The 23,764-nt window shown below is 41.1% G+C and overlaps 1 protein-coding gene across 1 annotated transcript in view; it reads right to left on the bottom strand.

Annotated features, from left to right (window-relative positions):
• The window catches only part of CNTN1 (contactin 1), a 250,038-nt gene that overhangs the window by 50,654 nt on the left and 175,620 nt on the right, over positions 1-23,764 (bottom strand). Inside the window, exons 18-22 of the mRNA XM_034769465.1 lie at positions 19,881-20,115; positions 15,301-15,404; positions 6,136-6,322; positions 4,117-4,229; positions 2,788-2,944 (exon numbers count right to left, since the gene is read on the bottom strand). Of these exons, the coding sequence (XP_034625356.1) occupies positions 2,788-2,944; positions 4,117-4,229; positions 6,136-6,322; positions 15,301-15,404; positions 19,881-20,115 (796 nt within the window). The remainder of the gene's footprint in view (positions 1-2,787; positions 2,945-4,116; positions 4,230-6,135; positions 6,323-15,300; positions 15,405-19,880; positions 20,116-23,764) is intronic.

Below are 23,764 nucleotides of genomic sequence, written 5' to 3'. Positions count from 1 at the left end.
GGTGCCAAAATGTTGTGGGCCGGCCCTGCTAAAACAGTACATCTTTCAAACTGGAATCTGCTTAAAAAAACAGAGTATAAAGAGAAGAGAGAGAAAACGAGGAGGAAGAGGGGTGGAATAGAAAGAATATTTATTTCCACATTTTTATAGATATAAGATTTTGATTTGCAAATGTTGTGTTTGGAAGCCAAATATATATATATGTTGTTGTGCTTTTAATAACTAAATTAACTGCAGAAATAAGTGTGCTATAACTTACCTTTTTTTGCTCCCATTTCACTTTAGCAAAGCAGCTATTCTCAGTAGCCAGATGGACCCCATTAAGAAGTCATTCTTCCAACAGAGCAACATTTTTGTTTACAGTTGCATTGCTTATTATGTACATCTCACTGTTTAAGAGTTAGAAGCTCCACTGTGGTACACAGACTGGACATGCATTATTCCCAGCACTGTGTTTCTGAGAGGGCTACCAGGAAGGAAAGAGCTGATAGGGAGCATGCTACCACCCTGTCACACAGCCACCAGTAACCTCCCTGCTAAAAGTTTGCCAGGTTGTGGATATGGAAACAGCAGTGCATTCTGCTCTCTTTGGGAAGAGGCAGGGACTGAGCCATAAATCTGCAAGAAATGCTGGCCCTATGGTCCATATAGGATGGCAATGGAGAGTGCCCAGCCTCATGCCTTTTTTTCAGTCTCCCCCACTGCCATGTGCATGGTCCAGTCACAGTCATGTTGCCATTCTCTCTCTCTGCATAGTTCCTCCCTATCTGAGGGTGATGAAAGTCACAAACTGAGCGGCTAATACTGCATGGAGTAGTATTCACCTACACAGCTATCTGCAAGACAGGTCAAAAGTGGCTGCTGAAGGGTGCTAGAACATAAGGTAATGTAACATAGTTAGATTTCTGTAATATACAAAATGTAATAATACTAATTTTTTTGACTTAATACTGCATAACATGCTGATTTTGAAATTACCATACAGTACATGGATTAAAAACTGGCTGGCTGACCAATATGCCAAAAAACAGTTGTCAAGGAGGAATCATCATCAAATGGGTATGTTTCTCGAGGGGGCTTCACAGGCATTGGTACTAAGCCTGATACTATTCAATATGTTCACCAATGATCTGGAAGTAAATATAAAATCACTTGCTGATAACATTTATAGATAACACAAAGATTGGTGGAGTGGTAAACAATGACTAGGACAGTAGAGCAAACTGAATCGCTTGGGAGGATAGGCCCATTCAAAGAAAAATGTGTTTTAATATAGCCAGTTAGAAAGTCATCCATCTAGGAACAAGGAGTGCAGGCACACCTACAGAATGGGGGCATGTATCCTGGAAAGCATTTAGGGGACAGAGCACAACTCTAAATAGGATTTAGGGGTCACACTGGACAAGCAGATGAACATTTGCTCCCAGTGTGACAAATGGGACTAATGAGATCCTTGAATGTATAAGCAGGGGTGTAGTGAGTAAGAGTAGGGAGGTGATTTACCTCTATACCACTCTGTTGAAACTCATGCTGGACTACTGCATACAGTTATGGTGTCCACATTTTTAATAAGGATGCTGAAAAACTGGAGAGGGTGCAGAAAAGAGACAGGAAAATGATACTAGGGCTGAAGAAAAGTCTTACTGGAGAGAATTAGAGAGCTCAATCTGTTCAGTTTATCAAAAAAAAAAATTGACTTGATTCCAGTGTACAAATAACAATGGGAAGAAAACACTGGGTAATAAAAGTTTTTTTAATGTAGGGGAGAAAGACATAACAAGAACCAATGACTGGAAGCTGAAGCAAGACAAATTCAAATTAGATACAAAATTTTAACACTGATTAAACAATGACCCAAACTACCAAAGGAAGCGGTGGGTGCTCCATCTCTTAATGTCTTCAGATGAAGTCTGAATGCTTTTCTGGGAGATACATTTTAGTTAAACGCACGTTGTTGGGCTCAGTTATAGGAGTAATTGGGTGAAATTTAATGACCTGTGATATACAGGAGGTCAGACTAGATGATCTAATGGTCACTTCTCACCTTAATCTGTAAAACTCTATGAAGACACCCTAGCGCTCCCTTTTTGGATGGCCTTTATAATGCTGTTGCTGCAAAGTAGTACCAATGGCTACACAGGGTGTGCGCCAAGGGGTAGGCATAAAGCTCACAGTCGTCACCATTCTCCTCCTCAAGTTTAAAAAAAATAACCAAGAATCAAATGTAAGTGTCTGGACCTTAAAATGGCAGCACCAGCATCCAATTTCATGACATTTATGCTTATTCTGAAATAGCATTTACTACATACTATGGAAGGGGTCGGCAACCTTTCAGAAGTGGTGTGCCAAGTCTTCATTTATTCACTCTAATTTAAGGTTTTGCATGCCAGTAATACATTTTAACATTTTTAGAAGATCTCTTTCTATAAGTCTATAATATATAACTAAACTATTGTTGTATGTAAAGTAAATAAGGTTTTTAAAATGTTTAAGAAGCTTCAATTAAATTAAAATGCAGAGCCCCCCAGACCGGTGGCCAGGATCCAGGCAGCGTGAGTGCCACTGAAAATCAGCTCATGTGCTGCCTTCGGCACGCGTGCCATAGGTTGCCTACCCCGTACTATGGTAATTGGTACCCCAGATATACAAAGATTGGAGAGACAGAAAGACACAGAGAGATAAAGAGACAGAGTTTTACCCCAGGTTCTTCTCATCAGGAATGGCATGCATTTGCTGGTCTATGAATTCATCTAGCCATATATTCCCAATATGAAAAAAAATGCCTACCTGAAATTTTTATTTGAGCTACTTCTCCATCTCCTCCTTCACTGTGTGCTCGAACCTCAACGATATATTCACCATCTCTGGGGACTGGCAACTCTATTGAATGTGTGCCAGTTGAATACAATGTACCCTCATGTTGGCCATCTGGTCTATACAGCACCTTGCAAAGCCATAAACAAGTACAGTTATTGAAATGACATGTTGCAGCTGATACCACAGTTACATCCTTCCAGTTTTGATTAACAAGTTTGATTAACAAATGCTAATTTTACATGTACATGCTTAATTTTAGATCAAAACTGAATAAAATATATTGCTTTGCAGCTTGCTATAATGTAAAGGAGCTTGGAGAGAGCAGATATTTCCTCTTTTATTTCTAACAAATGGTAAAACAATACCATCTCCTTGATAGATAAATTTTCCATATGGGTTCAAGTTAAGAATGATTGAGGATAATACTTTCAAGCTCAGCAAACAAAACAAAAACATACCATACATCTTACCATATACTAGAGCATAAATGATTTAACAATGTCCTCAGAAAGTAGCACAGTTTTTCTTTTTATTAATATGTTTCAGAGCTGGCAAATTAAGTGTGAAGTTAGCATGTGACTTATGAGACATATGGAAAAGATCTCTACTCATTTTCAATGATTCACAGGAAGTAACTCAATCCATCAAACAAAAACTTGTGTAGCACTCTAGCTATATTACTGCCAAGTAAACAACAACACTAAATAGCCTGTTTTTAATGGTTTCAGCATATTGATAGCTATAACTAACCATCTTCCTATAATTTACAGATATGCTTGCACTGTAGTTGCATGTACCATGATGTGCTGTCCCTTTAAGGACAGCTTTAGATAGACTGGTTCTATTAGTGTCTTTGATCTATAACTCCAGGTATTCTGGAGGTTGTAATTCTCAGGGGGAGGATGGGAACAATAGGCTGGAAGTAATTCACACTGGGAAAAGGGGAAAAAATATAAAAGAGTATAATTTGTTGAACGTATGCTGTGGGAGACATGTCACTGTGGGAGCAATCAATTCTGTTGTATGTCTAAAGTGGTGATTCTCAGCCTTTTCCATACTTTGACCCACGTTATAACATAATATTTTAGCCTCCCTCCCATCTCACCATAAAAAAAGAAGGATGGCCATAACCCTCCTCCAAAACCATTGGGGGACAGGGGAGTTGTGACCTCTAGATTGTGAACCCATGGTCTAAACTAAGGATGCAAGCACATTAGAGCCAGAGTAGGTAGCAATATTGACAATAAGATATACTGTGTGCAGGATATGAAAGATAGAAACGATTTTTATAGATCATACTTTGTATCCTTGAACAGCAGATTCATTTGACATTGGCGTCACATGGTCCCAGGTGATGATGTACCTTGAACCAGACCTGACTGTACTGATAATTCTGGGACGTTGGCTTGGAGCTGAAAAATAAACATACAATTTTGTGTGCAGAAACAATGATGCTTCACAAACCTTCATTTACATTTGAATGAGCCTTCTAAAAAGGAAGATTATGGCTGGCCTTTCTGTGAATATGGGCCAGTCTCTCTCCTGGAATGCAGTTCTATGGCTCCAGCTATGCATTTTTGCATGGCTTGTGCAATGGGCTCCCTGTGGGTTTGGCATTTGGGTGTGTTGCCAGAACAGACGGGGCCAATTTCTATCCCTTTCTGTGGAACTGGGCTTGTGTTTCCTTGCAGGCATCTATGTCCAGAACCTCCCAGAATTTAGCTTAATTATACTTATTCACTGAATTTAAATCTTTAAAAAATTATATAAAAGCATCTCTATAGAATTTATCTGTGTGGTAATCAGAGTGCCTTCCTGCACAAAGTGTAATTATAGTTAGAATAGTAGCCATGTAAAATGGAATCTTCTTATCCAAACATAAGCTCCCTGCAGGTCTGAGTCAGATAGTATACTGCTTACCTTATTGACAAAGCATATGTTACCCTCATACATTTTTTAGGCCATCCAAGCACATTTATAACACAGTCCTTAATTCAATATCACTCATGGCTTCATTATTATTTAATTAGTTAATTCTGTCGCATACAGGATTTCAAAAGTGACTAGTGATTCTGGGTGCCCAAACTGAGCCACTTTAAAGAGGCCTGATTTTTAAAGGGTGGGTGCTCAGCACATTCTGAAAATCAGCCCCCTTTTAAGGTATCTCCAGCTAGGGAGCAAAACACTGAAGTGCCACAAGTTCTGTGAAAATCTTTGCTTGGGGCTATAACCTATGGACCCAAGCCTACATTCCTTTTGGACCAGATCCTGGCCTGCCCTGCCTGGCTGCAGAGATGTCCCTTACTCCACTGTGCCAGATTTCCAAGTTGAAATGGCAGCGATGAGTGGAGATTAGCCTCTTCAGAGCCACACCTCCACAACTACTTGCTGCCCCATACAAGGGGCTTGTGTTAGTGCCACAATTTAGCCCCCTGGGAAAACTCTGTGTGTATGTGTCATAGAGTCACAGTTTCGGTGCTCTGGAACAACTCTGAATGAAGTCAAGCAGAACTCTGATGCAGTGTATCTCCCCTTAGGGCACGCTGTCACCAGGGCAAGAAGCCTGCTCAGCTTCGGCGCGTCCTAGGTTTGACCTCAGAGTCCAGCACACCTGTTCACACCATGAGCTCCCCGCAGCAAGTCCACCTGGATGGGACACCTGGGGAAGTGTTACATGCCTCCAAAGGGCCAGGCACCCCAACTTCGCAGTCAGCAGTGACTCACAGCCAGCATTGTAAAACAGAAGGGTTTATTAGGTGACAGGAACACAGCATAGAACAGACCTTGTTAGCACAGAAATCAAGAGCTTTCAGCAAAGCCCATTTTGGTGGGAGGGGAACCCAAGCTCCAAGGCCCTGACCCTCCCCCCTGAGACTCCAGCCAGGAGACCGCCCAGCTTCCAGCAGCCCAGCCTGAGACACGCCTGTTGCCCCTCCTCCATCCTTTGGTTCTTTCCCGGGCAAGCAGGACACCTGGTCAGCACCAATACCTCTGGCTCATTCTTGCAGAGAGGGGGCCCGGCCATCAGTTGCCAGGCTACATAGTGTCAGCCATTCTCTGAACCCAGTCAGCAGTCACACCTGCCCTCTAGGGGTCTCTGCAACGATCAAACACCCTTATCCCACCACTAGACACTTGAGTAATGCATCGGGAAAACTGACACAGGCACACAGTATTCAGAAAAAACATTAAGAACATTCCCACTTTGTCACAGTATGGTGTTAGACCCAGTAGTTATAGTATTAGTACATGCAAAGTACAAACGAATAGTAACGAAGTGCAGAACTTTAGAAATAAATCCAGAGCTCCTTTACTTACGTGCTTTTCTCGTAATGATATCAACAGCAGCACTGGGTGGTCCATACCCTGCACTATTGTAGGCGGAAACATCTACGTGGTACCGGGTACTAGGTTTCAAATTTTCCAGTTTGGTTGAGTAGTCCTGATTGCTCACTAGCACCCGCTGCGCAGCTGCTTCTTTATCATGAACAGTCCAGTAACGAATCTGTACACAGTTGGATTGAGTAATAATTTGGTGTAATTAATGATATTGAAATGTTACAGAAACTTTAGACTGGAGGACAGAATAATTCTAAAACAATAAAGGCTGTTTCTGGCTAATTACTGCTCCTTATATTAATCCAAGTGATAGGATCATATCAAGAAACAGAAAATACTTCAGATTTGACGTGGAAACTTTTGCACTAATGAACCTGATTAATCCAATGGGAGTTTTGTGATCGACTTAACTGGGTGCAGGATTGGGCCTTACAAGAACAGGGCTATCTTGCTGTTGCTCTTTTATACTTGAAAATTTTATGCTCAACTTTAATATCATTTTCTAGGTCACAATGTACTCTGTAATGCAGACACCTTTGACTAAGTTGTACAGTACACTCCACTTCCTACTTCATGGCATTCTAGCTAATACATTCCCTACAAAAGCAGTTCATTCATATTTTTCATTCTACTCTCATTCCCCACATACAATATGCCCTATCCAGACCAAGCTGGACAAACCCTTCTTACTTTATGAAAGATGCTGCTCAAAACACTTTTACTAAAATTTATTATCCACTATAACTTATCACATTCAGCCAGTATTTTTGTTTCCACGATTTAAAGGTTATAATAAGCAATTGACAAAGCAGTTTGACAGCACAGTAACAAGGTATAAAAAACAAAAGGGATCTACAACACCCAACCTGATATCCATTTCCTGCTCATTCCTCTGGGAACTGTGTTTAACAGACTGAACATGCATTGAACTTAGACATCAAAGCACTATCACATACTTAATAAACTGACTTGTTATCAGAACTTACTTGTTTTTTTTTTAATCTGCTCTTGTCTTTTAGGAGGTGCTTTAGCTAAGTAATGAAGCTTAAATTGTTAGACTAAAGAAGTGTGCAATATTGTATGTGTTTTTAAACTTAATATTTAACAGTGACTTTTCTATAATATTTAATGTTTAAGAGAGTTTATAAATTGTTATAATTTCCCCTCTCTTTAAATATATTGTGCATTATTATCTTTTATTTCACTCTCCCCCCAAATACCATTAATCACTATTAAACCACATATGACCATGGGGGAAAACACTGACAAGCACTCCACAACCTACGTTGTATAGGTTCCCTATTTTCCTCTTCTCCTTCCCCTCAAAATTCTCCTCTGCTCTCTTTTTTTAATATCAACTTAAATTACATATTTGAGAAATATATTCAGACCGTCCATTAATGTCAATGTCAGGGGGCAACTCAGGGATTTAATACTGGGTCATCACTGAGTTGACAGACATTTTATTAGAAAGGGAACAGGATTTATACCCTCTTCCACCCAATCTCTTTCCTCTCCTTTTTACCTGTAAACTCATTGAATGTGCAGTCTAAAACCAATGCACTCACTTCCTCTCCTTGAGCTCTGTCTTGGATCCCTTCCAATATTTCCACTCTACTAAAACAATTCTCAGTAGAATTCGGACACATATGCAAACGCTCACATCTTCCCAATTACTCTAATGGCCTCTTCATCTCAGGGCCTCTACTTCATCTTCATTCTCCTTGACCTACCAACTTCTTTGATTCTGTCAATCATCCTCTCCTACTTAGCACCCTATCCTCATTAAGCTTGCAAGATACTGCCCTCTCCTGGTTCTCCATCTGCCTATGATGGTTTCTTCAGTGCCCCTCTCAGGGGATGCTCCCCCTTTCCTCCCCTATTCTTTGTAGGTATTCCCCGAGGCTATTAGTGGGCCAAAACAAGTTGTGTTTAGCGGTGTTAGCAACGGTACTTTTAAAAAACATCCTAATGTGTTTTTGTCTCATACATATCTACACAAAATAGCCTGGACGACTCTATTAAAGATACATTATCTGTGATTTTCAAAAATGGATGCCTATGACTAGCCTCCTGAGTTGATACGTAGGCAACTAAATAAGTTGACTTGATTTTCTAAAGTGCTGATCACCCAGCAGCTTCCTCTGAACTTAGGCGGTCATTTATTTAAGCACTAAAACACATATTTAGGAAGGAAATATAAGGTACCCACTTATTACAAATCCTGGCCATTATGAAATGATTTTTGGTGATACTACATAGGGTCTGATTCACCACTGCCTTGTAGAATCATTCACAACTATGTAACATGAGAGTAAAACATTATCAGTATCAATTGGTAGCACATTTTGCACAGTTGTGAGCAACTACACAAGGCACAAGCTGTGGAGGACGAGGTCCATAGCATTTTCTTTTTCAAGTACTTTTAGTCTGTGCATTTTTCCTCTGCTCCCACCTTCCTTCTAAATTATTTTAGAGGACACTACAACGGAGCCCTTTTAAGCCTTCCCTTAAGAAAGAGGTTAATGTTATTACTTAACTATTTCATCCTTTAGGTAAACCTTTCCTTGGAGGGTCTTCAATCTAGCAGACAAAGGTATAACTAAATCCAATGGCTGGAAGTTGAAACTAGACAAATTCAAATTACAAATAAGGTGCACATTTTAAATAGTGAGGGTACTTAATCACTGGAACAACTTCCCAGAGGTTGTGGTGAATTTTGCATTCCTGGAATTTTTTAAATCAAGATAGGAAGTTTTTCTAAAAGCTGTGCTCTGGTTCAAACAGGAATTCATTCTGGGAAGTCCCATGGCCTGTGTTATACAATATGGCAGACTAGGTCACAATCATCCTTTCTAGCTTTATAATCTAGGAGGCCTCAAACAGAACTGATGTAGCATGTTCTGATAACATAAGCACCCTTATTTTGCTGTCAAGCCACATTTGGCTTAGTCTTCTTTTCAGCTGGCATTAGTTTTGTTCCCTAGATATTTCATTTTAAGGAGACTCCAAAAATGTGTTGGGAGAGGTTGCGTTGGCTTGTTTCTCCAGCTCCTACCGCTGTCGCTCTCCCACTCACAAATTATGGTATAACTTGCTGTTTGGCAAGGCTTGATGTTTCTCTTAAGTGTTTAAGTTAAACCGTTTAATAAAACTATGACTTTCTTCTACCCCCAGGTATGCACTGTAGCTGAATGAGTGGTGAGACAGTAGAAGGGTTTCCCTTCTAATTCAAATGCCTAGAGGGGCATTTTAGCAGCCAAAATAATTGAACCGAGGCTTTCCTAATTTAATTTACACATCAAAGTCTATTGTCAATGCTTACATAAGTTTGCCCGTCAATAGCAATAATACAAGCTGTCCATACTATGATCATTATAAACATATGATTACCACCATGGCTCTACCAAGTCTTTCACAATATAGATATAATTGCACATGCATACGCTGACCAAATTGGCTCCCGCTTTAAACATGGTTTACAGCATGCAAGCACATGTATTTTTCTGATTATAGAAATGAACATGCTGCACAGAGTTTTGGAAATTTAGTCCAGAAGCAGCCACCACTTAGAATTTTCTTGAAATACATTTAGGATGAAATATACACACAATGTCAATACATTCTTTTGGGAAATAAATCAGGACTTGGAGGAAATGTTGTGTGTTGCCATCTGGGAGATCTATGCATGACATTTGTAGAACAGTTTCACTGACTGGGCCCAATAAGGCTCCCTGTTCTTTGGAGGCAAGAACTAAAGTCGACGAAAGGCTGGGGTTAGTGATGATGCTTGCTGGTAACATTTGCTGGATATTTGACAGAACAGCATTAGTTTAAGCTCAGTTTTATGATGATTCTGTTTGAGAAGCATGTGTTGTGAAGTGAGCAATGAAAAGGAGGGCTGAGAATTCGGGAGAAGCTGGAAGCCTTAGTAACCCAACTCAGATCCAGGTCACTTCAGCACTCTACCTAGACAAAGCCAGAGCTCTTGGCGTAGGAATCCCTTGCAAAGGGCACCAAGGTATTCATATATTTCCATGCTTCTACAGAAAAAAACAGATTTTTGTGGTGCTCAAATACTGGAGAGAAAATGTTCATGTTTAGGCTTTAAAATAACAAGACTGTGTAATTGTCTTATTTTTATTAAAATATGAACTAAAATTACTTCTATGTCAATCTTTTAAATATCCAGGCTTTCTCCTTACTGAGGTATTATTACAATGTGGAGAAACAATATGCATCTCTCAGAGATTCTCTCTGGTATAGATAATCAAATATCTTTCTAAATAGTTGCTTAGTCTCAGAGTAGTATTTTGATTCCATAATACTGTAATGAATTGTTGTATATGGGCCTCTGCCTTCTACCGGATAGAACAGAGGTGGGCAAACTATGGCCCGTGGGCCACATCCGGCATGCGGGACCGTCCTGCCCAGCCCCCGAGCTTCTGGCCTGGGAGGCTAGCCCCCGGCCCCTCCCCTGCTGTCCCCCCTCCCCCGCAGCCTCAGCTTGCTCACTCCGCCGCTGGTGCAATGCTCTGGGCGGCGGGGCTGTGCAGGGCCGCCCAGAGGATTCAGGGGGCCTGGGGCAAAGCGGAGGAGCAGACATAAAAAAAGGCGCCAACCGCTGCGGCGCTTGTATTCACCGGGCGGCGCTCAGTCTGCGGCGGCAGCAGGTCCTTCACTCGCACTGAAGGACCTGCCGCCGAAGTGCTGCGGAAGACCCGGACTCACCGCCGGGTGAGTAGCCAGTGAAGGGATTCTCGGCCAGGGCACGCGGGGCCCCTGCAGGGCCCGGGGCAAATTGCCCCACTTGCCCCCCTTGTGGGCGGCCTTGGGGCTGTGAGCTCCTGACCTGGCCTCACCCGGTGCTCTGTGCTGCGTGCTGGCGGCGGCGGCATGGCCCAGTTGGGTGGCACAGCTGTAGCACCGCCAGCCACTGGTGCTCCAGACAGCGCGGTAAGGGGGCAGGGAGTGGGGGGGAGGGTTGGATAGAGGGCAGGGGAGTTTGGGATGGTGGTCGGGGGCGAGGGTGTAGCTAGGGGTTGGAGTAGTTGGGGGGGGAGAACAGGGAGTTGATTTGGGGCAGGGGCCCCGGGGGGGGACAGTCAGGAAGGAGAGGGGGTTGGATGGGGCGGCAGGGGGCAGTCAGGGGCAAAGGTTCCAGGGGCAGTCAGGGGACAGGGAAAAGGGGTGGTTAGATGGGGCTGGGATCCCAGGGAGGGGTCAGGAATGAGAGGAGGGGTTGGATGGGGTGGCAGAGGTCCGGGGGCGGTCAGGGGCCAGGGAGCAGGTGTGTGTGGCTGGGTAGGGGTCCCAGAGAGGCCATCAGGGAACAGGGGGGGTTGGATGGGTCAGGAGTCCCGGGGGGGGGCAGATAGGAGGTGGGGGCTGGGCCACGACCCCCTCCCCTAAACAGCCCTCCATATAATTTATGAAACCCAATGCGGACCTCAGGCCAAAAAGTTTGCCCGCCCCGGGATAGAACCACAACTCCTCAACTGTGTGCCCTATGCTATTGACAGCTTGAGGTATTTCTCCTTTGGCTTAAGTTGGGGCCTGTGCAATTGGAACAAGGGGATCTGAGCACTCTCTTCATTTCTGCCATGAAGTTCCAAATGGGCCTGAGTCTGCAGCAAAGTGACATCTGTGAAGTAGTAGGTGGTCAAATGTTTGTTAGTTATAAAACTTTCTATATTCTTCCAATTCATCTAAATGCTTTACAACTAGGTGGATAATAAAATAAGTTATACAGAGCTGTTAAAAAATCTGAGTGAGAAAAAGGAATTAAACTTTAAGTCACTCCATTGAGATGCGAATTAAATCCCTTGCAGGAATAAGATCATTTAAAAATTAAATTAACCTAAATCCCAAATACATTGAATCTTGGTTCAAATGACTTAGATTTAACCACTGTGACAATGTGATTTGTATGTATTAAACTCAGACGTCTGTACAGCTTTTCTCTACCTATCTACTTAGGATGCAAACATGTCTATATATCTGGGTCATGATAATTATTTTTGGAAACTATGAATTATTCCATTGAGTGCTGAGACACTAACACTGCCACCTTTACAAAATCCCTGGGTCTCTTGAAGTATACTTCAAATACTTTAAAGGTCTATGGAGCACTTGATCGCTACTCTTTTTCCTCTTCCCTGGTCATCCTGTACTCTGGTTCAATGAAAGTAATATGCAAAATTACATCCCTCATTGCCACCAGCTTGTTCAGTTGCCCAGTCTGTTCATTACATTTGCATCACAAACTGAATTTTTTCATTAAAAGATTTTGGATCAAATTTTGGGCTCAGTTCCTTCTTTTTTGTGGTGTCCTGGACTATCCACGTAGGAACCCCCAGAGTGAGGGAATCTCCAGAAGGCACTGCTAGTTTTGTGCCAACCCAACTCCAGCTCTCACTGGAAAGGTTGAGCCAAGACTGAGGAGGGGATGTCTGATAATCTCTGGCCCAACGGGGGCCATCACATGCAATCATAGATTAGCACAGCCTGCAAATCCCTAGATTCAGGAAAACGCCCTTAACTCCCTTGTGGTCCCGTGTCTCTGGTGTGCCCCAATGATACTGCACAGCAGAGTATCTAACCCTTTATAAGCATGGGAGAGATATTATTACAGTGATCAAGAAAGAAGTCCTGTATGATCCTTGTGTGAGTTTGACATGAAAAAAGTTAAAGAACTGTTCTTTATCATAACAGGACAAACATTTTATGGTGGCCAGTTGTACAACACAAAGTATGCTACAAAATAAAGCATCAATAAAGCTTAAGTACTAGACCAGGGGTCGGCAATCTTTCAGAAGTGGTGTGCTGAGTCTTCATTTATTCACTCTGATTTAAGGTTTTGCGTGCCAGTAATACATTTTAATGTTTTTAGAAGGTCTCTTTCTATAAGTCTATAATATATAACTAAACTATTGTTGTATGTAAAGTAAATAAGGTTTTTAAAATGTTTAAGAAGCTTCATTTAAAATTAAATTAAAATGCAGAGCCCCCCGGACCGGTGGCCAGGACCTGGGCAGTGTGAGTGCCACTGAAAATCAGCTCGTGTGCCGCCTTCGGTATGCGTGCCATAGGTTGCCTACCCCTGTACTAGAATCATAGAATTTGCAACCAAATCTTTCATATTTATCTATGTCACTTCCAAGAAAGATGACTAAAGCTCCAAAATCCAATTTTATTTTACTCATTTCATTTACTTTATTGATATTAGTGAGGAGACTTAGTACCTAGTTAAAAAAAACAACCCACAAAACAGTTTCATTACCATAAACCTGTATAATAAAAGCCAAACAAAATATTTACTACATGTAAGAAGCAGGAAATATATATACCCACTAGAACTGCATGTACTGAGCAGCCCTTTTTTTTCCAAGATTACTTGACAAGCACTCATAAATCTTACCTTCTCTGTATGGGGGGAGATAGTTCATATTTTATCTTTCATTTAGGTGTGAGCTGAGGACACACCTCAGTAATGGCAAAATTTATCAGTTCACACTCATCACTGCTAGTGCAGTAGTCATGAGAGCCTGCATTAGTGTCAAGAAAACCTGACTCCTCACGGTGTGAAAAGTCTAGTATCACAGGTAAAATGCCTTCAACTACTTTTCTCTCAGTATCCCCAACTCTTCGGCTCTCGAATACATGTTGCCAGTTATGTCTTGAGAGAGCTTTTTTTCAGGCAATGTGTAGGATTAAAATGAAAAGGAGACAGTATTCTGATTTAACTAGGTATTTTTATAAATTGTGTTAGAAATGGACAATAATGCAAATAAATAAATAAATAAAACCTGAGAGTATGCATTCCAGTTTTTAAACAACTTTACTTTGATCAAATTAGCACCCCTTCCACGCTTGGATTAAGACAGTCCAGGACACAGACCTCCCGGTAGCTCTGTCGTGTGGTCCTGCCCCCATGCTGAAGCTCCACTGCTACCCTTTACTGACAGTGGCAAAGGGTCCTCCTCCCCTCCCCAGTAGGATAATACCCCCTTCTCCCAACACGAGGCCACCCACATTCACCCCAACAGCTGATGTACATCTGCTTGGGTAGGTAGGCTGGGACACAAAGAGAATCCTCTGCTGGGGCAATGTTGATGAGCTCCCCCCAGAGCAGTGGATCTTGGAATTAACACCCCACTGGGATTCATAGGGCAACTGACACCTCTAATTGATGCATTTTATGAGGCTATTCTGCATTTGCACATGCTCTTTTTACAGGTAAATATCATATGTCGGAAAATTAAAATTGCAAAGCAAGTCATTAACTTAGCAAGTCCCAAATCCTTTTCTCAGAGCACCGCTGACATAAACGGACTGTATGCTGTGGCTACTGCGTATGTGCAGGAAGAAACCCACTCTCTGCTGGGCTGCTCCATGACAACTTCCGCATCTGTTTGATCACAGCAGCTCTCTAGCTGCTGTGCTCTTTTTTTGCAGGAGAGTAAGAGAAGGTTTCACTGGTGGATTTGAGTTGTTGTGGACCCAGTAGCCCTACCTTGCTCCCAAATCATTCCTTCTTGCTAGGGTGCACCAATGCTGGATGGCAAGCAGAAGATGCAGACAGACTCCCTCAAATCCTGTTCCACCCTGCACATTAAAATCCCAGGATTCTGCATCTTCTACTGACTATATTAAGGCTGCAGCATCTGTTTCCAAGTTACTATAAATTCTGTTGGGGATATTTCAAAAATAATTACTATACCTGATCATTTGATAATGTAGTGGCCCATTAGTTACTTACAAATCTGTTTCTGCACTGACAAAGACATTACAGTGTACAGCAAATGTTTACACCCCAAACTTATTCTGAACATATTTTGAGACATTTATGGGCCAGATCCTCTACTGGTATAAACTGGAAAAGTTCTTCTATGGAGTTCTGAAGATTTCTGTGGAACTATCTCAACTTACACAAGTAGGGGTATCTGACCAAAAGTCTTACATTTTAGTATCAAAAAATTATACATTATATGAAACATCTAATAGGTAGAGAATCAAATTTGTACAGCAACTTAATGCTGAGCATTAAGAGTTAGAATGTGACAGTGGGTATTGCCTGTGCATAATCAATTACTGTATTTAAATGAATGTGAAAATATTTATAAGTGTCACTTCTGAACTCACCTGATATCCTTCAACAGATTGCTCAAAAACATGCTCCCAGGAAACGGAGATTTCAGAAGATGATAAGATTTTTACATTCACATTTCTAGGCTTTTCACTAGGAGCTGGAAATGGAAAACATTCAACCCCATCAAGTGCATTGTAATATTTACTTGCATGGTCTTTTCTCATAATATTTCATATTATTTTCTCATTTTCACAAGGCCAAGTTCTCAGGTCTTTAACCTGTGTTTACTTAGGTAAACTTTAATTTCATTGGGTATTTGTTTGGGACAGAACTGAGAAAAAGTGGAGTAGGGATCTCAGGATTAGGCCCATATTAAATATTTATTAGCTTTAGCAGGTTCCAAAGTGAAAGTTTAATAAACTAAAAATATGCTCAAATAAAAACAGACAGAACCAAAAAAAAAAAAACCAGCGATCTTTCATTCAGTTGTATAGAGTTTCTCACATTAAAAACTGTAGGCCACATTTTCAAAGTCAATTGCATGCAAATATTTATTTGTTTCTTATACATGCAGATATAACATACTGTACATTATGTGCATGCAAGTCAGATAATTATGCATGCAGTGGGCTAGTTGTGTGTCTGACTATGCATGTGCATTCACATCAGGTATTTGTGCATGTAAGTTGAACAAATGCAAATGTTTATGTGTGCTTAACTTTAAAAATCTGACCTTGCATCACCAAATGCACAATCAGACCATTTTAATTTGAAAAGTTTTCTTTTTATTTAAAAATTAACTTGTAGTGCCTAAAACAATAGGTGCTAGTTTAGTTAGAGGAAGCTGCCAATTTCACTCTATTGCTTGCATTTAAAAGGAGTTAAAGAATGTAAAAATGCATAAACAGCACACAGAATCTATGAACGATTCCATTTTTCAAGCTAAGATCAGTTCTCTTTTATGGGTCTTTTGAAACAAGTTGCAACAGACAGCCACTGCTGCCTCAGCACAGGAAAGCTTTCATATATTTAATCTTCCAACTGGGCATCAAATCAACTATGTATCAAAACAGAAAAAAAAATCAGTTACATTTCTTATGAGAAGTATCTAAGGTAACAAAATAATCTTATGTGCAAAGTTACTCTTTTTAATTGTCTTTCACTAACAGTTAATAATTCAAATGTATAACTTTTTTTAAAAAATGATGCACTGATGTTAAGACTATTTTCTCTATTACAAACATTTAAGTAAGCACAAACACCACAATCTAAAGTTTTAGTACTAAGTATAACTAGTGCTAATGCAATTTCATTACACACGTTTGCATGAAACACATGGAATCACAGAATAAAAGTAGTGCGCTAAAAATGAATAAAGATGTCTAGGATTATAATTAGACATATATAGCTTTATGATTAAACACAGAACTCAGTAGCAATGAAAGTATATAGCATGATTATGTAGCTTTACAATCTCTAGCAACACATTTGATAAGTTCCCTTGCCTATCTGTAGCCTTATCATTTGCTGAATCATAGCTGTGCAGACATTAGAGATGGAAAAGACTGGGTTATCTTGTCCATCTCCATGCCAATGCAGGATTGCTTCCCGTTGTACCATTTAGTAGTGTTTTGTCCAATGCCCAAGATTTAAATGCCCAAGTCACAGGGCTTCCATCATTTCCCTTGGGCCAAATAGTTCTTGCTGTCAGGGTGATTATCTTGATGAGACAATCTGAATGTTACTTTTCATATTTCACCCTGTTAAGCTTATTTATGCCCCCTCAATAATACTAATTTTGCTTCTTATTTGGTATTTACACTAAGTATTTTGCAGACAGTCCATTTTCACATTACAGTTCAAATACATGACATCCACTCCATTTGTCATTTTCCAATTCTGCAATAAAAAAGCATTTCAGTTTGCCTCACAAGATGTATTCTTTACCAAAAACATGCTGCTTATCACTCATAGTTCAGTTATCCTATAAAGGAAACCTTGTGGAATTAGGTACTGTCAGGACAGTGAGAGGGTAAACTCGGCATGGCTCTGTGTAGGGTAAAGCTACAGGGAATCTTCACAACTATACAAGTTCCAATGCCTGCATGGGTCTCAGGAGCACATGGTGTGCACTGCCTCTTGCTACACCTGTTTGAAAGGTGTATGTTGGGTTACCCTGCAGCCCTGGCTTATTGATGTGCTGGGTTAACAGGGACATGGCTGTGCACAGCTGCATTCTCCTTTGGGGCTGCTAATGTTGTAGACAATGTTTGGAGCTCCATGACACCCACAGCGCAATTTTGGGTCCCTCTTTTACTGGTGCTCTAGGGAGGAAGTAGTTTCTTTGTGTTCTCAATCCCCTTTAGTGGCTGTGATGGGCATAATATGAGCTTGAATGCTTAGCGTTTCTCTGTGCAGGTGCAGAGTTATTTTGCTAGGACAAGAGTTATAGGGTGGCAACCACCAAGATTATTTTTCTTTAATTTTCTAAAAGTCAGTACTACTGTTCATTTCCTTTTCTCTGATTTTTCTGGAGCTATACCTGCTTGCTGCTCCCAAGATGTTTGGTCACATGAGCATGATGGCTCTATTAAACAGTTGAACTTAGAAAACAAACAATTTTGCTATCATCATATAGGCAGTTTACATATATAACACAATTAAGTTTCAAGTGCATGTTTAATGTTCCTATTATTAATTTTTGCTTTTAATAGTTATTTTTTTCTAGAATAAATACATTTAGCACTTCACTAACAGGCCTGGAAACTTACAAGTCAGATGTTGACAATGTTCTTAGAAATGAAGGGATACTGAAATGTTATTTGGGTATCAGCAACATATTAATTCATTTACACTACAACAACAATAATCATTCTGTTTCTGCAGCAGCTGTTAAAGATGATATCCTAAGGTACACTTCTCTGATAACTAGGATCAGTATTAATCACATTAGCTAAGTGTTGCTAGTGTGGACCCTGAATTATCATAAGAAACAAAAGGGTCTATTCTATGTTTCTCTCTCTCTCTGTGGGCGATTTGTATACAAAGTTCCCATTAGTGCTAATGGGAGGTACAAGCATAAATCTCCTATAAAGTACACTGAGATGAGAATGGAGTCTGAAGTGTGAGAATGTGGCCTTGTTATCTGGTCCCCACCTCTTGGCTCTTTGCTCTCATTTCAGTAGCTGGAGTTCTGCTTTGGTGAAGCAGATTCTGTTCTGCAACACGAAAAATTTGAGCAATTCTTTACAGTTCTGCTTTGTATTTCTGGCAGCAGACATTATAGTGTAATGTTTTTGTTATGTATTATTACCTTTATTATTCTGCTCTAAGGTTTACCTTTTTCTAATGCTTTCTTCCACTCAGCATAGGAAATGACATTTCTAACTGAAATCCTGCAGATTGCTGAATTTGAAATAATTCCAGCAAGGATTAAGGAAAAGGTTTTAGTCAAGTGTCAAGGGTTTTCATTTAATTATTCACCTGATTGCTTTAATGTTTAAACAGGAATAAAAGAGCATGGAAGAATAAGTATTAGAATTTGAACAGGCTTGAAAACTTAACCAAATTAATCATTCCTCTGCAGTAGTATGCTTAAATACTACAGCTGTTATATTAAGACTGATAGGATTTACCACCATCAGTTAACGAGCAAAACATGTACTACTACTTTATTTTAGAATAAAGCTGACTACTACTAAAGCATATGTAAAAAGTGTAACTAACAGCATTTTTGCTTCCATTAATTCAATTATGAATATCAACCTTATTAACGGAAATATCTGAAATACTCTGCCACTAACTGTCCTAGACAGTTTTGGACAGTAATTCTCACTAAAAACTCACCTGTGTATTACAAGATAGCAAAATTTAATTTGAGTACTTATTTTCTAGTTTTCCTTAGCAAGACATAACAATTCACCTTTCAATGTATGAATCAATCATACTGCATTGGTGAGGATGACCCAAATATGACTGTAGTATCACAATGCCATGTTTCAGACAACAAATGTGGAGGGAGGCACTTTTTTTTTCAATTCCCCAAATCCTTTATTTTTAACTAGTTGTACAAAGGTTCAGAATGGATATTTGCTTAGTGAATTTCTTTGTGGGTTGTTAGTTCAGTGCTGTTCTGCCCATCAAGGGCACTGTCCTACAGTTCTTCATGCATGCTTCCCAGTGCAGATAGACAGACATGCACTAGCTCTGCTTAAACTAGATGCTAAAAATAGCAGTATGGCCGCAGTGCAGGCAGGGACTCAAACTAGCTGTCCAAGTACAATCTCACGCAGCCCACTGGGTAGGTACTTGGGCAGCTAGCCCAAGCCACTGCCCATGGCCCCGCTACTATTTTTAGCATGCTAGCACAAGCAGAGCTGGCACCTGTTAGTTTACCTGCACTGAGAAGCATGCTACCAGCTGTAGCATAGCCATACTCTCAGACAAACTCTCACGGGAGTTTTGCCTGAGTAAGAACTTCAGGAGTGATGGCCAAGAATGACCCTACTCATTCAGGTACATCCTGCTGACTCCTGCTGCAGTTAATTTCACTTGCCCTGACCCTGGTCTCCTTGACTTTGTTAGTGCTGGATCAGGCCCTTATTGTAGATTTTACTATGTAAATTTTACTCACCATCTTGTGCTGAATAAATGATGGCAACAAGGCTGAATGGTCCATCCCCTTTGTTGTTAAATGCTTTCACTTTTACTTGAAACTTTGTTGAGGGGGGCAGAGAGTCATCTTTGTGCACATATCGGCCAATATCAGGATTGGTAACTGTAACTCTTCTCCATTCCTTTTCACCAAATGGTTTAAAGGCTACTATGTAACCAAAATTCTTGCCAAAGTGGTACTCTCTTGACAAAGGCTGAAGAGACAAAAGACTAAGAATTAACATTTTATGGTTAACCAGTGGATCACTAATTAGAAGTTTAAAAATATTTATCCACATATAAATTGCAAAAATATTACACTGAAATTACATTCTCTGATTTGCTCCCGTCCACTTCAAAAGCACACCATCTCCGTCATTGACTACATCTGGTAATAATAAGATTCAAGTCCAACTTCTGCTTTTGATCCAGTAGTACACAAATGCATGTCATGCTGTCTCCAACCAGAGAAGGCTAAGATGATTTTGTTTTAAAACTATATTCAGCTGCAGCCAGCAAAATATACCTTTTTAAGAAATGATGAGTGGCAATGAGTATGTACCATAGACTGTCTGTGTGTGTGTGTGTGTGTGTGTGTGTGTGTGTGTGTGTGTGTGTGTGTGTGTGTGAGAGAGAGAAAGAGAGAGAGAGAGAGAGAGAGTGTGTAACTCACAGATGTCTATCACAGGCTAGCAATGGATTCATACCTGCCATTATATCACAAATATGCTTATGATGATTTATTTCCCATACTTAGGGGTAATGGCAAATTCTCAGTTAGAGCAGGTAATGTGCTATCCATTCAACTGCTTTAGCATCAGTGTTGCCAGAACTTCACTCCCTAAAGACGTCAGACATTCCTCAGACCCACATGGACTACCATCCATCATCCTTATGGCACCCTGTAGGGCCCTACTCATGTCACTGATCAGTGATGCTTCTGGCTGAATCGGGGGTAACACTTCTGGAAGACTTATCCAAGGCCACCATCCATGGATTCTCAAATAGAGACTCCTATCATTCTAGATGTAAAGAGACAGGATCCTGTTGCCATTGGCTGGGTTCTTCCTGTGGCTGTTCAGCAACAGACATGGAGCAGACTCAGATTAATAGAGCTACAAGCTTTATTTACCATTTCTTTGATTTCTATGTGAACCTGAAGGCGAAGCAGAGGCTGATGTCTTTGAGAGTAGTCCCCTGCTCCACCCTTTCTTGCTCTCCAGACCCAACAGCGTCTCTCCTGCACAGAACATCCATGCAAGGGCTTATGGGAGGAGCAATGGACCTGCAGCAGTGTAACAGGTGGGAATATATTATCTTCAGGTTTTACACTGTTGTCCATTATTATATCATCCACTCAATGGACACTCTGGTTCAGATTTTTTAGAATTAAAAATAGTTTTAAATGGAATGGGAAGAAAACACAAATTCTATTTTATGGAGGATTCTGAAATTTGAAATTTTAATTCTGAAACATGGAAAGAGTGCCAGGCTTTGTTTTTTTATTCCCTATCTTGGGTTACCATTGTTAGCTGTTAGCATGTACTGTATCTTCATTCTTGTAGCATTTCAGATATAATAAACCAGGACCAGATGGGATCTTTATTCCTTCATCTTCCCCCAAACGGGAAAGAGAAAGTGTGAGACTGCATTCTACACAGGTAGGTTATTTTAAGAACTTTAGTAATATATCACTTCACTTCTCGACTCCTTTTCCTGTTGGAAGTGCTCATGGGGGTTGGAAGTGCCCATGATTCTTCACCACTTCTTCCAGTCCATAGCACAGGTTCGTAGGTCTTAGAGTTCCAGTCCTTTTCGCTTCAAATTACTCTTGACAGTCTTTCCTTTGTATCCTCAGTCTTCCACATTCTTTCTTGCTGTCTTCTTCCTTGCTTCCACTTTCTTTGCTACTCATTCTTCTCCCATTCTTATTACATGTCCAGCCCACCTCACACGTGCACTCTCCAGCCTATCTATCACTGGAAGTCCCAAATTCATCATCCCCCTTATTTCTTCCATGCCCGCTCTGTTTACCATCTGCTTGCTGTCATTCTCCTCCGTATATTATTTTCTACTATTTGTATCTTCTTTTTTTCCAACTTCGTAAGACACACCATTTCCAAACCATAGAGCAGGCAGGGACAAACACACACAGCATACACTTTTCCTTTCAGTTTGTTGCTTAATCTCTGGTCCCACAGTACTCCTGCCACCGTTTTTCACACTGGGTTCTTCCTTTCAATTCTACAGATCTCTCCAAAGGCACTAAGTGTACTTCCCAGGTACACAAATTTTCTTCTGCTCCTGAAGCGTCAATCAACAGCTCTTCTTCCACCTTCTCTACTTTCATAATTTTTGTTTTTTTTTGTGTTTACCTTCAAACACAGATGCCTACTCTGATATCATAATCATAGAATCATAGAATATCAGGGTTGGAAGGGACCTCAGGAGGTCATCTAGTCCAACCCCCTGCTCAAAGCAGGACCAATTCCCAACTAAATCATCCCAGCCAGGGCTTTGTCAAGCCGGGCCTTAAAAACCTCCAAGGAAGGAGATTCCACCACCTCCCTAGGTAATGCATTCCAGTGCTTCCCCACTCTCCTAGTGAAACAGTGTTTTCTAATATCCAACCTGGACCTCCCCCACTGCAACTTGAGACCATTGCTCCTTGTTCTGCCATCTACCACCACTGAGAACAGCCGAGCTCCATCCTCTTTGGAACCCCCCTTCAGGTAGTTGAAAGCAGCTATCAAATCCCCCCTTATTCTTCTCTTCTGGAGACTAAACAATCCCAGTTCCCTCAGCCTCTCCTCATAAGTCATGTGCTCCAGACCCCTAATCATTTTTGTTGCCCTCCGCTGGACTCTTTCCAATTTTTCCACAACCTTCTTGTAGTGTGGTGCCCAAAACTGGACACAGTACTCCGGATGAGGCCTCACCAATGTCGAATAAAGGGGAATGATCATGTTCCTCGATCTGCTGGCAATGCCCCTACTTATACACCCCAAAATGCCGTTAGCCTTCTTGGCAACAAGAGCACACTGTTGACTCATATCCAGCTTCTCGTCCACTGTGACCCCTAGGTCCTTTTCTGCAGAATTGCTACCTAGCCATTCGGTCCCTAGTCTGTAGCAGTGCATAGGATTCTTCCGTCCTAAGTGCAGGACTCTGCACTTGTCCTTGTTGAACCTCATCAGGTTTTTTTTGGCCCAATCCACTAATTTGTCTAGGTCCCTCTGTATCCGATCCCTACCCTCCAGTGTATCTACCATGCCTCCCAGTTTAGTGTCATCTGCAAACTTGCTGAGAGTGCAGTCCACACCATCCTCCAGATCATTAATAAAGATATTAAACAAAACCGGCCCCAGGACCGACCCTTGGGGCACTCCGCTTGAAACCGGCTGCCAACTAGACATGGAGCCATTGATCACTACCCGTTGAGCCTGATGATCTAGCCAGCTTTCTATACACCTTACAGTCCATTCATCCAGCCCATACTTCTTTAACTTGGCCGCAAGAATACTGTGGGAGACCGTATCAAAAGCTTTGCTAAAGGCAAGGAAACCACATCCACTGCTTTCCCCTCATCCACAGAGCCAGTTATCTCATCATAGAAGGCAATTAGGTTAGTCAGGCATGACTTCCCCTTGGTGAATCCATGCTGACTGTTCCTGATCACTTTCCTCTCCTCTAAGTGTTTCATAATTGATTCCTTGAGGACCTGCTCCATGATTTTTCCAGGGACTGAGGTGAGGCTGACTGGCCTGTAGTTCCCTGGATCCTCCTTCTTCCCTTTTTTAAAGATGGGCACTACATTAGCCTTTTTCCAGTCATCCAGGACCTCCCCCGATCGCCATGAGTTTT

The sequence above is a fragment of the Trachemys scripta genome, chromosome 1 (genome assembly GCF_013100865.1).
Source record: "Trachemys scripta elegans isolate TJP31775 chromosome 1, CAS_Tse_1.0, whole genome shotgun sequence".
Classification (NCBI taxonomy): Eukaryota; Metazoa; Chordata; order Testudines; family Emydidae; genus Trachemys; species Trachemys scripta.
Note: the sequence above shows the minus strand (reverse complement) of the source record. Positions and strands in the feature narration are given on the sequence as shown.